This window comes from Trematosphaeria pertusa (genome assembly GCF_010094035.1).
Source record: "Trematosphaeria pertusa strain CBS 122368 unplaced genomic scaffold BU26scaffold_17, whole genome shotgun sequence".
Classification (NCBI taxonomy): Eukaryota; Fungi; Ascomycota; class Dothideomycetes; order Pleosporales; family Trematosphaeriaceae; genus Trematosphaeria; species Trematosphaeria pertusa.
Window position 1 is genome coordinate 108,246 of NW_022987228.1, and position 15,259 is coordinate 123,504.

A 15,259-nucleotide genomic window follows, 5' to 3' on the forward strand; every position below is an offset into this window, starting at 1 on the left:
TTCCGAAAGCAGTTCTGTATTGCGATTCTTTTTCCGGGGCTACCGTTTTGCGGAGGCTTCTTCGTCATGCTCCCTCGCGTACGACTGTCAGATTGTACAGTCATTTCTTTTTACTCCCACGGTCAAGCTCAACGCGGAATCTACTTGATAACGAGCCGAGCGCGAGTATTTTCAGAGTCGGCTTCTTTGACGGCGCTTACTCTTCTAGCAGGTAAGACTACGCATGCCTTCATCCAGAAGGGAAATCAATACGGCTATGCCTCAACGGCCTTGCACCATGCCCGGAAGACTACATGAACGTCAGGGAAGCTTTGACGAAGATTGGGTCTACTCTTGGCTACACAGTCAAGCGCTGGAACCTCGAGATTGCCAACAGCCTGGAAATGTCGCAGTCTTCCGTCTCAACCAGGATTCACTACATGATTTCCGAATGCGACAGGGTTGCGCAGGAATGAGGCTCTTTCCGTTTTGCAACCTTGCCACAACGCGCCCTCTTTCATCCATGGTCATCCTCCTTCGATTCGGTGTGGATCCGACTGTAACTCGTCCCTTTCTTGGCAGCGCACTCTCTTCTACGCGCCGGAAGCACTTTCCTACACCTTGGCGTGCCACCCTCATGCTTCGGGTCGAACCGCTCATCAGCCAGGGACTGTATCAGCATTGTCGGAAGTTTTGTCGATCATCCGTCGAAGGATTCTAGAAGGCCATGTCAGAGCCGGCATATGGTTTTGGGGCGGCGGAGTATGGTACTGGATTGCGGAGTGGTCTGCCAAGGGCGATGAAGCATTTCGCTCCGCACTTGTTGTTGCAACCCCTCCTTGGCACCGCCAACCACCTATCTCGCTCAAACGTCATATCGCGCGGCATCTCTGGAATAACAGCCTGGAAGCTGGACTGCTTACCAAACGTCGTGGAGCAAACTCCGCGCCTACGCACGTACTTCTCCGCTTTTCCACGACTTAGGTCGCACATCTTGGCGGGTTTGGCAGCTTTATACACGATAGCTGGGCAACGTTTCCGACCACCTTGGCGCCTCGAGCTCGGCGCTTTGCTAATTTTGACTGTAGGTGCGCGATTTTGTCGATTATACGAGCCTTTTCCCTGAATTTCCCACGGACAGATGGAAAGCCCGTGCCCTCGCTGTGTGCCTCCTTGGACTGATAGTATTCGTGGTTATCGAAGTACGACGAGCCGCGGCACTCTATCGTTGGATTGAGGGCATTTGTTAAGGCCACCGCCAATGCTACGCTCGCTGCGCGTGACCGCTTGCTTCTTCCGGCCGCGGGTCTTGCGATGCTCTATTACTCTCTGCATAGTTATTTCCCGGCTTAGATCCCCACGACCGAGCTTTATACGAATATGGAGTCGATAGCGTTCAGATGAGGGGTAGGGTATCGCTTTGGATCCCTTTCCCTAGATGCAACTTCGACTTTCGAGTATGTGGGGCGGTCGTTGTGTACCCGCACCGTGGTCTACACAGAGCGGTAACCTGCACAGGCTGAGGGCTCTCCCTTCACTACGAACGGTGAAGATCGAATAGATTCCGAAGAGACTATACACTAAGGCAGTCCCGAAGGTGCTGCTAGGTTTGTAGCGATCTGGAAAACAGCGTATTGAGGCCGATTAAAGATCGAGAAAATGACGCCTGGAACCTCGAAAAAAAGTATTGCAAGTGTCCTCCAATCGCTATGCATGCGTAGACTTTCAGTCTCTTCAAAAAGTCATTTCACTTCACTTGTCAAGCATTTTCTTTGAGCGGAGTCATTCATTACTGTGACTCTTTACTTCCTTCCTCTCACTCAAAGTACTGTGTCAACAGTCCTCCACTCGCAATTAGGTCTCTCCTCTATGCTCGACTGCGTCATAATCTCCTCGGATTTCGAGAGGACTTCATATTGAACTCTTGGAACGATGATTCGGCCCTGTCGAGTGGGCGCGCATCACGAGACCCCATCCAAGATCAAAGCAGAGAATTCGGCTCGATCACATCTTATACATACAGCCCGATTCGCCTGGGCAAAAGGAGCAGGGCGTTGAGCACCAGCGTGTGAGCGAGCTACTACGGTCGCTCTATGCGGACCGAATCCTAAACGCGACCTTTGAAGGGGGCGCCAAAAGATCAGAAGCGGATGCTCGATGAATTCGGTGAAGATGATGAAAGAGTCATCTTCGGAAGAGCAGAATGAAGTACGAGTGTGAACGCTCCTCGTTCATCGCACAGAACTAGCCCCGAGGCCTTTCATACGCCTGTCACTGCCGCCATTCTCGGTGGAATATTCGAATCTTTTTTGCCAGTCATATCTCGCCGTCTTTCACCTTCAATTTACAACACATGTCGGTCTTTTGAGTCTTATGCGTGTTGCGTAAGTCACGCTCAGAGTCAGAGGATGGAGAACACCGAATCATTTTTACAGAAATCCACGGTCCAAGGATTTCTTACCTTGACATCCATTCGTTACGAGCGTTTCGCTACACCACGTAGGTTTCCACAAGCCCTATGTCACCTTCAACCTACGCCTTCCCGCAACAGCATCCTCCCTGGGCCAACCCCCAGACCTTTACCAGAGATCCCTCCCCGAAGCATACACACGTCCACTACTACATCAACCCGCGCTCCCCATAGAAGGAGTCCACACCCGCCAGATACAGGTGGTAGGCTCCACCGACGACCCACTCCCGCCTCGTTAGACGATATCCAACTCCAACATGGACGCAAACTCCCTCCGTGAAGCTGCCGGGTTCCTCGACCGCGGGCGGGATAATGCGCGGCGTAGAGTTAGCCAGGCGACAGAGCGAACGCTCAACATGGCCGGCCAGTTTCATCAGCCACAGCCGTCCCAGTGGATGGTTTCTCTCGAACACTCGCGCGCCTTGCTCGATGGGGAGTGCCTCACACCCGATGGAGAGGAGGAGGACGATGAGGACGACTTCGTGTCCATCCCCCGACCCTACGAAGACTCAAGAAGGGAAATCCTTCTGCAATCCGAAAGAGACGATGAGCATACGAGCAATACCTCGGAAGAGAATGCTGACGCAGAGGGAAGTTGGGCTGGCTATAGTAGCTCTTGCTATGACTCCGACTCGGACGATGATGGACGGCCGCGGGACTCCGGAGACGGGCTTCTCCCTCCTCCTCCTGAGGCGCCTGGCGGTGAAGACACTTCGCATACTGCCAGTCGCAGCTCCGAGCCCATCCGTCTTTCAGCCCTCGCGTCTCATCCCGCATTCTTACCCCTCCTGCTGCAACACGGCACCGAGTCACGCCTCCGCCGCACTCGCCGGACCCGCTCGCCATCCCACTCCCCTCAGCAAGAAGATGCAGACGCCCAAGGAACGGACTATGCAAGACACTCCCCCTCCGGCCCTGCAACACCCATGACTCTAACTTATTTCCAATACGCAGCGTGGTCCAATTCAACCTACGCGCAAGTTGTGGCGAAGTGCCTTGCTATTGTGGAGGCGGTGTGGAGAAGGGTATACGGAGGGAATGATGGAAATGCCACCCGGGAGGACCTGATTCCCATTGAGGAAGAGTACGTGGAAGCGCCATGAGGTTTTTACGTCGGGTAGCGGTTTTTTTGTTCAGAGCATGGAGTTGGATGTAGAGTGTCTGTGAATTTAAGAATTGGCTTTTGCCACTGATGTTGTAAAGATCATTCTCTTTCTTCCCTTTTTGTTCGAATATCTTCAGGCTTTTCCGGCTCTGGTGGGGAGAGTCAAGGCCGCAGCTGAGGCAGCTCATGGTGAAGAATAGAAGGAATTGATAATTCCTGCTTTGAATGAGGCCATACTACTATACCTATCTGGGGAACGACTTTGTCTAAAGTAGCTGTAACAATGAATACAGCGGAAGTCCTCTTTTTCATATCCTCCTTTCCTTATGCTGTAGCGAGCAGAATGCTGTTCAGGATCCTTGCGCGGAAAGGCGGCGTCTCTGTGGCAGTAGTGTACTAACTCTCGATCTCACGTGCCGAACTCCTCAACATCATCTATCTAAAGGCAGTCTCGATTTCGAACGAGCAACGGTCTTTATCCATGTGCCCTCTTCTTTCGGGCGTGTCTATCGTTTGTCTAGGCTCGCCCTCCCTTCTCATCATCTGTACACGCCTCAATGGGTGCATGAAAGATGGACTCGTTAGGTCAGTGCGTGATTCTACAACCGCACTCTGAAGCATCATCAAGAGCAGAAAAGAAGATGAGCTTGCCCAATCTCTCATGAAAGAGAGTAAGATCTCCCATCTTCCGACCCATCTTTCGAAGGACCGACCAGGGGGAGCGTTACATAGACTCACTGCACTTCGCCGCCATCCCATCCCATCCCGTTCCCCACGAAAACAGTGCCCCAAACCTTGTTCGGGAAGCATCTATGACTCCTTATTTGCCACATGACACACAATCACTGCGGGTAGCCGCCTTTACGTTGAGTGACTCACCGCAACTTCGCCTCACACACTGTACCTCCTGCTGCCTCAAATCCCCCCACCCCCAAAACCTTCGTTTTCCCACAAATCGGGAGCGCATATATATACTAATCCATTCCCCAAAAACCTCATCTATCAGAAGGCAAGCACGCCTCAATTCCTCCGTCATAGTCCAGTGGTTAGGATATCTGGCTTTCAGCATCTGGCTGGAAAGGCGCCCAGGAGACCCGAGTTCGAACCTCGGTGACGGAAAGAAAGACACTTTATTTTTGCTCTTTGCGGCTTCCGGAGGTTCGCCGTGCATGAGGAAAAGGGTTTGGGTTTGGAAGGAGATGTATTACATACACTTCATTCAGTAACTGACGCACGACGAACTGACGAGCAATCATGGCTTCTTTTTTTATCTGATTGGGTTAGGTAGGCTTCGCTTTTTGGTCCTTTGCTCGGTCACTCGTGGTTTCCTGGGGCATATGTGCAAATTTACACGCGGCTGTTACTCGAAGTTCACCTCTTCGTCTTAAGAATGCGCAGTTTCTGCGACGATATGAAAGCTCTCCTATCCCCAGCTTCTAGAGCAACACCGTCACGACTTTAGGGCCTTCAGTCTCTCTAGGAACGAAGGATCGTAAAACTTCCGGCCGCACGCCGAACGTTCGTAACAACGTCACAGGTCAGTCAACGTCGGTCAAAACCAGCTGGACACATCGCATGAGTATACACACCACTGACTATTAAAAGCGCACCTACTTCGAACAAAAAGGCGCGATGCTAACGATAGTGAGAAGAGCAGTGTATATTGTACTACACCGGCCGTCCCGTCGGCCAAGCCATGTAGCCCCATATCCTGCAGCACATGGCATGAACCCAAACTCCTTTTCCACTCATAAACCATGACGAATCTTCAATGCCATAAAACCATACATGCAGACCCTCCCAGTACAGCACACGAGCGCTGGGCGTAGAAATGCATTGTCAAAGAAGTACCCTACCCGCATGAACTCATAAAGCTATCCTACTCGTACACGTAGCGCCGTATAGATATCCGAATCCGTCACTGGGTATACCGCCACGTCTCCCCGCTATGAAGAGGCGGGAGCAATGTTGGCTGAGCGCCACCTTTTCCATCATCGCTAATAGGACTGTATTCGGGCCTCTTCGGACTCTTCGATGCGTCGCTAAGCGGGCTTGGTATCGGCCGCTGAGGCTCGCTCGGCGGAGGCAGCGGTGGTGTGTGACTCTGCATATGATGTGGGAGTGGCATGGGTGGTGTGGCGGTCTTGGGCGCCCCATGCGATGCGTTCGTCGGCAGGGTTGTGGGCAGCTGAGATGCCATGGGCGCGGAACTCGCAGATGTCGTCATAGCGGACATAGATGGCGCTGCCGTTGCTGTACCAAGCTGCTTAAACATATGCTCCCATTTTGGTGGGCCGATTGGAGATCGATGTGCCTTGGCGATATCCCGCTGGAAGGCATCTGCTGACTGAAACTGCGGCGCAGGCCTTGGGACCGGCGGCATCCCTCCTTGGAAGTTCAGCCCTAGACCGCGTGGAGAGGACTGGCTCGGCGGTAATGGCCTCGGCGCAGCCACGCCTGGAGTGGCGCTCGCGCTGCTGTTCGCTGGCTTTGGCATCCATTCCGGGTTGAAGCCACCATCCGGACTGTAAGGTGAAATGTAAGTTTTTGCTCTCCTTAAAAACGCGTTCTTCAAATACGGATACTTCGTGACGTAGGCAAGATATTCAGTTTGCGATAGGGAGGATTGGGAAGTAGAAACGACGGAAGAAGATTGTTCGTGGGCGTACATTGGATTTTTGGGCGTGGCAGTTGGGCTGCTGCTCAGTATGCTTGAGATTGGCGCACCGTGCGAAGTTGACTGGGGTCGCGACATAGAACCGTGAGAGGCAGGCGGACTATACGCGGGACGCGGCATCGGACCTTGAGCCTGTGAGTATGGGAAAGGCGGCAATTGCCCGGAAGGCGTCGCGTGATACGGATATGGGGGCAGCGCTTGGTTGGTCCGGGTCGTATGAGCATACTGATCGATGCCGTTGAGGGGTCCGGATGTGGCTGGTTGCGTCTTCCAACCAGATGTCGAGTAGGTCTGCGGAGGGGCATATGGAAGGTACTGCGGCGGCCGATGATGGTGATAGGAAGTCGCGTATGCTGATTGTCCGTATTGAGGAGCCGAGACCCGGTGATCATACACGACATTGGGTTGATGTGCCACCGGGGAGTTGGGATTCTTTCGGGTGTCGGGCGCATACATAGGAGACCGGAAAGTCGTCATCATAGACTCTTTTGGCTTGTAATTATAAGGCTTGCCTGCAGGTCGGATCGTTTGCTGCACAGGCGTGCGTGGAACAGACGAAGGTGCTGGTTTGATCGGGTATGAAGCTGGGAAAGATTGGCGCGCGAATGCAGGTATTGCGGGTGGCGGAGGCTTAACCGTATCTAGGAAGTTACTCTTAGGATTGTGCTGAGGCTTTGCTAGATTCTCCGTATATTGTGGTCTGGCTTCTGTTGACGTCTTTCCAAGATAGTACCAGAGTCGGTTGTCCTTGCTGAAGTCGACCTTGGCTACTTTGCGAGCGACTTCTGGAGCAGTGTTGAACTCGGCCCACTTCTGCCCGGAGTTAGGGTCGTGGAAGGGATCGCCCATTTCAGGGACGCCGTCTGTACGATTAGTGATGTCCAATGATGCGTCATTCTCCTTGAGATGCTCAGGTAGCGGTTTAGCATTGGCAGAAGGCTTCGGCCGTTGCGAATCCGCGGGATCAAGTTTCAGGAGATACTTCCATTCCACTTCAACGCGGTCACTGGGACATGGTCAGCATCAGAGATACAGCTTGTCGAGCGGTCTTTACTCACCCGTCAGGCAGCACGTCTACCAAAAGGGCTTGTTCGCCCGGCCTGTTCTCAACCACTTGGGCACCATAGATCTGGTACATCTCACCGCCCGCATACTGGAATTGGATGACGTCTTTGGGTTTGAGTGACTTAGCATAGTTGAGAACGAACTTGTCTTTCTCTAGCAAGTCGACATCCACGGTCTTCGCATTCCTCTTCTTCGGCCGGTGGAAGCGGCATCGGAAGTCGTAGCCATCATAGAAATATTCGGTACCTTCTTCATCGAAGGTCGGCATTGGGCCAAGGTCGACTTGGACGCCCGCTGCGGCAGCGCATGTGGCGTGGAAAGCCCTCGTGCACTTCTTCTGTGAACACTGGAAGACAGCCCCGCGCTTCGAGCGGCAGTAATTGCACTTCAACTCCAGGCGGTCCTTTCCGATGTTGGCAACGTTACATATGGTTTCGACGCCGCCCTTCTCGGCAATGTAAGTCTCGGGCGTGTAATCGGCACAGATTCGGTGTGCCTTCATGCCGTTATCCGTAGGTAACAGGTCGTCGTATTCCACGTCATTCGGACACAGAATGCATGGCATCCCTCGGCCGGGCACCTTAATGCGGATCCGAATGCGTCTGACTTTCTTGGGCTTCGGCGCTTCCCCGGGTTCCTCGTTGCCCCTCTTCCTCTTGTTGTTGGCGGGCTTCCGGCCTGGCTTGCCTCTTGGCTTGCCCTTAACACTTGGGGGAGGGCTGGGCAGGTGATCTGCGCCGTCTTCGTCGTCCTCATCATCCGTCTCTTCGTAGTACTCTGGTGTTGGCTCGCCTCGTAGCTTGCGTTCGATTTCATTCACGTCGACCCAGACACTGTCGGCTTCGCACTCGCACTTTTTAGCGATCCTTCCGTAGCTTAGCCAAGCTTCATTCGCGAAGTTAACAGATTCAGCGCAGTTGTATCCAATGTTGTATCCAGAGTGGTAGCCGTACGGATAGGTGATGACGAATTCACCTTCGTAATGAACAAGTCTATTGACTTTGATATTGAACTGCTTCTCTAGTTGTTGAGGCGAGATGAGGTACGTCTTGTGCCGTAGGAATTGTGAACAATTCTTCGCATCGCGGGGCCAGATGCTCTTCATGGCGGCTTCGAAGCGTCGAGCATCTTCTTGCGAGATGCTGTACCACTGTTTGGGGGCTCCGAAGTGGATGTAGTTGATGCTGTACAAATCGACGTCTTCTAGATGCCAAGCAAAGGTAGCTTTCCACATTCCCAGATAGAGATATGCGGTGTTGACGCCGGGGACCTTAGTCCCGAGCACGTCAAGGAGGTTAGGAAGCTTCGCAACGTTCCAAGATGTCGTCCGGTCATCAAACAGCGATCCAGGCATATCGGCTCCATACATTGGTTGGCCGTAGTTGATAGTCCTCCAATAGTTCTCTTCAAGCTCTTTGCACCGCTCGACCGTGTACTCGTCAACGTTGGAGAGGTGGTAGTCGAAGTTGTTGAAGGCTTCCTCGTCAACGAAATCTGCCATAGCGGTTCGGTTGTTCATCCGGCGGGAAGCGGTGGACTTCTTTTGGTCGCCTCTTGGTTGACGGCCTCTTGGTCTAGTCGGAGTGGTGTCATCCTGTTCCTCCTTCTTGATCTTCTTGACCGGCGTCTGCTCATCATTGCCGGGCGATTTTGGCGTAGGAGGAACGTCGACAGATTCTTCGCCTTCTTCATCATTCCTCTTCTCTTCTGTCTTTAGCGGTCGGCGGCGGGGTCGACCTGGCCCACGCCTTGGCTGGGTGGTGGAGTCCTCGGCGTTAGTGGTGGAGGCCTGAGCTCTTGTGGAGCGTGTCCGAGTCGGTGCCTCGGCGGCAACCCTCCGGCGCTCGCCTCGCTTGGCGGGCGGTTGGTGGTGGGCTTCCAGCGTCACCGCCTTCCATTCCGGCAGATTATACGTCCGCTGCTTCTCGATGTTGGCTTGCGTGTATATGCCATGCTGGCCGGCGAATTCTTGCATGATCGGGTTCTTGACTTTGATCGTCTTGACGGCTTCGCTGAGATCTGGCAGCGCATCGCGCCTGCAATTGGAGTGAGTTGTGAGCTTAACGCAGGGTGCAGTCGAATCAGGAACTCACCATTCCTTCGGAGGGATGATTTTTACGATCCCGGACTTCATGCCGTACTTGTCGACCTTATCGACGAACTTCTTGAAGTTGCGGAATTGGTCCATGGTCTGCAACACAATACAGTTAGCACCGCATATTACACAACTGCATATTATTCAAAGCTTTTCTCTCTGCGCAAGCGTCGCCGCACAATAGAGCAGCTCTCCGAGAGGTGTGCGACGTACCGGCTTGAAGACGGGTACCTTTCCGCCGTCCCAGTAATGGTCAGGCTCAATTTCCTCGTCGTCGTCGCTCTCTATGTCCGAGAGCTCCGAGGACATCCTCTCATCTCTCTTGTCCATGTCTTCGCTCGTCGGCGGCGTCAGAGCGGGCTTCGTTGGAGGGTCGTCATTGTTCACGATCGTCGTCTCGACGGACGGGACGACGTCCGCCGGCGCCTCCATCGTGGAGAGCGATCGCTGAGGTCGGCGTGCTTGGGTGGCTGTCTCGGAGCGGGTGCAGGGCACGGTGAGGCTGGGTGTCGGTCGCTAGCGGTCCGAGGGCAGCATTCGTCGTCGTCTTTTCGCCACGCAACGCAACGCTCGGCGGGGAAGGGCAGCACCAAAAGCTCCCTACGGGCGGCGCATCGACTGCGGCAGCTCTAGGACGCGGCTTGCGGTCGATTTTGCAGATTTCGGGCGAGGGTAGGCGGGTTTGGAATGTCCAGGAGACCCAAAGGCGGTTGGGGGAGGTGCAGGTACCGCCAAGCACGCGCTAAAGCTCCCAATCGATAATCCTTGCCTGCTAGCCCGGGGCCTCAGGTGAGCATCAGTTCACCCGCGCCTGTTCATGAAGCTGGCCCCGCTGCGCGTCTTTTGTTTGGGGAAACGCACGGGAAATACGCAGGAGCAGGGCGGCTGTGCAGCAGTGCCAATAGAGTGCGCGGATTTTCTTGCCAGGCACCAGGTGCGGTCGTGCGAGAGAGCTAACCCTCCGCGTTCATGCACGTCATAGCGCACACATCCGCCCCCCGATCTGGCCTTCACGAACACGGCAGCAGCTTTATCTGATCGTGGCGGCCACGGCACCGTCCACCTCACGTTTCTTGACCACCAGCAGCATGGCCGTTGTATCGCTGATCGCGAGCACTTAAGCATAGAAGCAATGTACAAAAATACAATTGGCATTGCATCTGGAACGCTCTCATCCGAGCATGTGCTGTGCAGTCTGGAACCCTTCACACAGTGACGGATCGCAGCAAAGTCACTTCTCAAGAACTCCCCCCAATGCAGGAACCCGCACGGACTGAGACAAAAGAAGCATTTGCCCGGCCTCACGGAGGTGCTGTGTCTATATCTTGACCATCAACCTTAGCTGGGCTCTCTAGCGCGGTTCCACTAGAGCGTGCTGCTCATCACTGCAGCCGCGTAGCAAGTCTCTACACATGGGTAGAAGTGCACTCTAATGCCACACGAAAGGAACATAATACCCTTAGAAATGGCTACGAGATCAACTTTAGAATGACCAACCGAGGCGTGCTTTCAGGAGGACCACTCCATAACCTCTGGCGATAGACCCGTGGCCGCTGACCTCATATGCCTAGCTCGACTCTTCCTGACATTCTGAGCACTGCGGAAGATTTTTGAGAAACCTGCACAAGACAGCAAACGGTAGTACATCACTGTCGGTGCGAACAGGGCCTTGAACCCCTGTTCCGCCAGCACTCGTTCCCCAACCTCTCGCTGTCTGGCGTGCAGTGACAGAAAATCAGCTTCGGTGGTGGCCAGAGTCGATCACTCCTACCTTGGTCTAGATGCAATAACACAGGCGTGGTGCAGTATGCCAGAGCAGGCGGCGTCACTAACCAAGACATCGCCACGTTTGTTCCCGATCCGCCTCCACACTCGGCTATCTTATAGCGCATCATCCCACCCCTGACCAATTTGCCCGGATCGACCTGCAGGAACGAGCTGGAAACCCATTGGTCCAAGCTCCGCCATCGGCACAAAAGTAACACTAAGATCGTGATGCTGGCGGCCAGAGTACCGCTGGACCATCTGCGCTACCGAAGTGTCCGGACCCCGATGTCTCGGGCAGCTGCGGACACCTCTGCGGACACGTCTTGCAGATGCCTGCCAGCGCCGAAAAGGATGAATAAACAGAGAGCACACGCAAAGTGCACATTGAAGTCATACAGACCCAATTTTTTGATTGAGCGCCCGTATCCCAGAGCCACTATAGTACAAATGGCCCGTATGCCTGAGAACCCAGGGCTCCGTTGCTATGCAGTTAAGATGATTAGGCTGTACATAAATGCACTTTTTGTTGCAATGCTTTCTTTCCGCTCAGATGCCCAATATGTGAGAGAACAGCGAACAAACTGACCAAAAGAGATGGTGAACCCAGCCTATCTGCTCTTTCCATATGCTCAGCGCTCTGATAGAGAAGCCCGAAACTATTGCGACTCGCCCCTTCCGCGGTAGCTGCCTCGTGGGCCACCGCGGAATTCTCCACGACCGCGACCACCGCGTCCTCGTCCACGGTAGTCGCCTCGCGGTCCTCCTCGGCCCCTGAATCCACCTCGGCCTTCACCCTGGGGTCCGCCTCGGCCTCGACCGCCTCGACTGTGATGGACCTCATGAAATCCATCATTGCCATTCGCGGGTGCTGGGGTTGTCGTCGGCGCCGGCTCCGGAGTGTCATCCGCCCAGCTCTGAACACTGTTCATCGGGGCGGCAACCGCTGGGCTCTCGGTCTCGGTAGGATCGCGCGGTACCATCTCGTAGGATTCTGCGAGCGGATCATCCGAGCCGGACCGCTGCTTGTCCCATTGCTCCGTGGCAGCGGCGTTGGCAGCGCCGTCGTCTATGCTAGACGCCGGGGGGGCGCTCGGGGTCTCTGCCGATTCCGCGCCGCCGTTGACAGCGGCTACACCTGTATCGATCTCGGTAAGGCCCGCATTCGCAATGGTAGGGTCCGTGGAGGTAGCGGGGGTGGCCTCAGTCTCAGGAGGGGCGGGCTGTGCCTGTGCAACGTCGTCTACCCAGGCCTCCTCGGCTGCGAAGGGAGCCTCGTCAAGCGCAGCCTGTTTGATTTGTGCGTCTGTCTACTATCAGTACGACCCGAAGCCCGCCGAATTTCCCAAAATACGTACAAGTGACGCTTAATGCCACGCCCTCTGTTGAGGAGACATTGTCGTCGGTTCCGTCGATCAGCTTCTCAGCGGCTGCGACCGCTTGAGCATCGCCCCCATATACCAAGAGCAGTGCACCCTCAAAAGCCTTGGTGAGGTCAGAGTCGTCTTCCTCAAGCTGACGTCGAGCAGCAGCAGCCCTCAGAAAGCGGGACAGAGTGAGGAACTTCTCCCGGAAGATCTTCTTCTGTTCCAGCACCGCCTCTGTCTTCAAAGTATCCCTCAACGTCTCAAGCTCCTCCGAATATGACTTCTGCAAGAGCTCTTTCTCTTGAGCAATTTTGTTCTGATACTCCTGGTCGAACTTCTTGTACTGGGAGAGCTGTTCCTCCAACTGGGCAAGCTGGCCTTGAAGGCTCGGTTTCTTGTCGAGCTGCGCCTTTTGATCGGCGTTGATTTTCCGAGAAGCTACGAGTTCGTCGGGGGAGGCACCGGGGTTGGCTTCAAGTATAGCTTCGACCCTTTGGATATTATTCTGAAGTCAGCAGCGTTAGCATCCCTCAACATCCAACTGAATCCGAAGATGAGCTTACTAGCTTCTTGTTGACGTTGCGGACGTTCCTGTTCCAGATTCATTAGTCGTTGTTCGACAGCGCCAGTTCTTGCCGTATGTGTCACTTACTTCTGAAGCTCCCTGATGTACGAATTGTCGCTCTCGGCACCATTGGCCTTTCCTGCAGGGTCAGAGCTACCCGCGCCGAGTTCGGAAGTAGGCTTCTCGGTGGGAGCGGGCACTGCCGCGGCTGCCTTGGCCTTCTTCTTGCGAGCGCTCTTGGATTCGCCTGGTGCGGGAGCTTGCGGGTTCGAGACGACGTCAGAGGACATTTTCGAGCGAGATGTAGTGGTAGAACAAGATTGGGCAAGTAAAGTTACGCGTGATACACGAGAGAAGTAAGTAGGTCGAGGTCGTGATGGTGGTTGCTGGGTGCTTGAGCTGGATCGATTTTAGAAATTCCTCGTCTGCGTCGCTGCTCTCCACGCTCCAATGCCGCCAAGACGCTAGCGGAACGCTGGGGCCCCGTGGAAACTACTAGACCATCTTCAGGCAGCCGTGTTCACGATCTGTTGTGCAGCAGAGATACATGAAGTCCACGGGTGCTTTGGTACGCCGAGTTCGAGAGGATCTACACCTAACAAAGCGCCACCGTTGAACTGATCCCCTTGCACCCAGGAGCTCGACCCTATGTCCACGGCAATCAGATGACAATAAGTCAGTATCTACGAACGGCGGATAGACGTAGCAGACGCGAAGACATTGTTACGTGACTATGGGCTGGCGTTTATCAGACCGAAGCACACGCATCCAAGGTGGCCGTCTGCAAGCCTTCCCTAATGCTCGAACCGTCGACAGACAATGCGGCTGAGATTCTGCTACGTCTCAGTGCCTTCGAAGAAAGAGGCACTTATGGAAGTTGCTTGTCCATTAGGATTGCCTTGTTCTGGGGCGTGTTATCCAGCGAGAGCGCCTCGGGCGATGCACACAACACTACCTCAAGGCAGTAATTACGCATCCGAAAGTCGATATAAGGCCGCAATGCTCTTCTGCGACCGTGTGCAACAAGATGAGGAAACCCCAGTAAGCAGCCTAAATGAACCCGCCTTTGGTGGTTCCTCCTCTAAGCGCACTTGTTACCCGTGGGACATGGACGCGAAGCCATTCACGGTATACTATCCGCGACTGGTCTACGTGTGACGTACAACAGTGCATGATCCTTAGTGGTGGACAGTTAACTGCATCCGCAGAGCGCTCAGATGGGTTCGGTCTGAATGCATGAGCGCTGTCGAGTCGACATGAGGCCGCTTTCGAGGCTAGTAGGGCCAGTACAGAGCAGAGCATAGTTTCGTGCGCTGAATGCGGGTGGGTATATACCAAGCATGCCGCCAAAGCTATCCCGTCGGGGAAGTGTCGTTGTTTCGCATGATCTACAATCTGGTGTGATGCGTGCCCATCATGACTTCCTCAAGCGGAAGGCATGGGCCACCCAGGTTAGCAATGGAACCACAAACCTTAATTAGACCCCAAAGGAGTTCCGGCGGAGGCTCCAGGGAGAAAGTGGCTTGACCATGCACCAAAATGCCGACTTCATGCAACAAGGCAATGTTGAGGCCGATATGCATCCGCTAATGAGGCAACCCAGGGGCCACCTGCGCTCCCTCAGCGCTTGACCAGCTGGAGTACCCAGAAAGGGCACAGACGCCTTGGTCGAGTCTAGGGAGGCATGCTAGTTTTTGGCGGTTTTGAGGAGCGCGCCTGTTTCGTAGTAATGGAGAATAGAGGTAAGAAAAACACGTACACCCCTAGATGTCTCAGACGATAGGCGGGTCGATCAGACGACGATACACAAAGCTCTGGAGCAAAGCGTATAGAACCGTGCTGATCTGGCATGTGACCGCATCGGAGCCTAGGGATATCACGAATGAGACAAACAGCATGTAAAGCTCACGGTTGCTTCCCAAGAAGCAACGCCTCCTCGAGGTCTCGTTCGCGGTAGTGGGACAGGGAACGATGCCGCGGCGCCGAAATCCGGCCAAAGAAAGCTGTACAATGCGTGTAAAATAGAGATATATAACGTTGCTTTCCCGCGAGAACACCGTAGGGATATATCCATCGACATATACGTCTGACGGAGCTCTCACAGCTCAAATATTACTGGCGAGCGGCGGCATGCGGTCTCGCAGCACCCTGGCGTCTAGCTAAAAGATGAGA

The 15,259-nt window shown here is 54.3% G+C and overlaps 3 protein-coding genes and 1 non-coding gene across 4 annotated transcripts; 2 read left to right on the forward strand and 2 right to left on the reverse strand.

Annotated features, from left to right (window-relative positions):
• Positions 1 to 2,706: 2,706 nt before the first annotated feature.
• On the forward strand, positions 2,707 to 3,552 carry BU26DRAFT_509778 (uncharacterized protein; the record flags this gene model as incomplete). The annotated part of the gene is made up of 1 exon (XM_033827169.1): positions 2,707 to 3,552. The coding sequence occupies one exon, from the start codon at positions 2,707 to 2,709 to the stop codon at positions 3,550 to 3,552; it is 846 nt and encodes a 281-aa protein (XP_033678227.1).
• A 1,030-nt stretch (positions 3,553 to 4,582) lies between these two features.
• On the forward strand, positions 4,583 to 4,673 carry BU26DRAFT_t59. Its single transcript has one exon. It is a non-coding gene; the product is annotated as a tRNA-Glu (tRNA).
• Positions 4,674 to 5,472: 799 nt separating this feature from the next.
• Positions 5,473 to 9,823, reverse strand: BU26DRAFT_509779 (uncharacterized protein; the record flags this gene model as incomplete). Its single annotated transcript, XM_033827170.1, has 4 exons — positions 5,473 to 7,237; positions 7,290 to 9,332; positions 9,390 to 9,487; positions 9,605 to 9,823. 4 exons carry the CDS (start codon positions 9,821 to 9,823, stop codon positions 5,473 to 5,475), a joined length of 4,125 nt encoding a protein of 1,374 aa, XP_033678228.1.
• Positions 9,824 to 11,814: 1,991 nt separating this feature from the next.
• Positions 11,815 to 13,377, reverse strand: BU26DRAFT_436844 (uncharacterized protein; the record flags this gene model as incomplete). Its single annotated transcript, XM_033824194.1, is given in 4 exon segments — positions 11,815 to 12,465; positions 12,482 to 13,027; positions 13,086 to 13,113; positions 13,175 to 13,377. 4 exon segments carry the CDS (start codon positions 13,375 to 13,377, stop codon positions 11,815 to 11,817), a joined length of 1,428 nt encoding a protein of 475 aa, XP_033678229.1.
• Between the last annotated feature and the right edge of the window lie 1,882 nt (positions 13,378 to 15,259).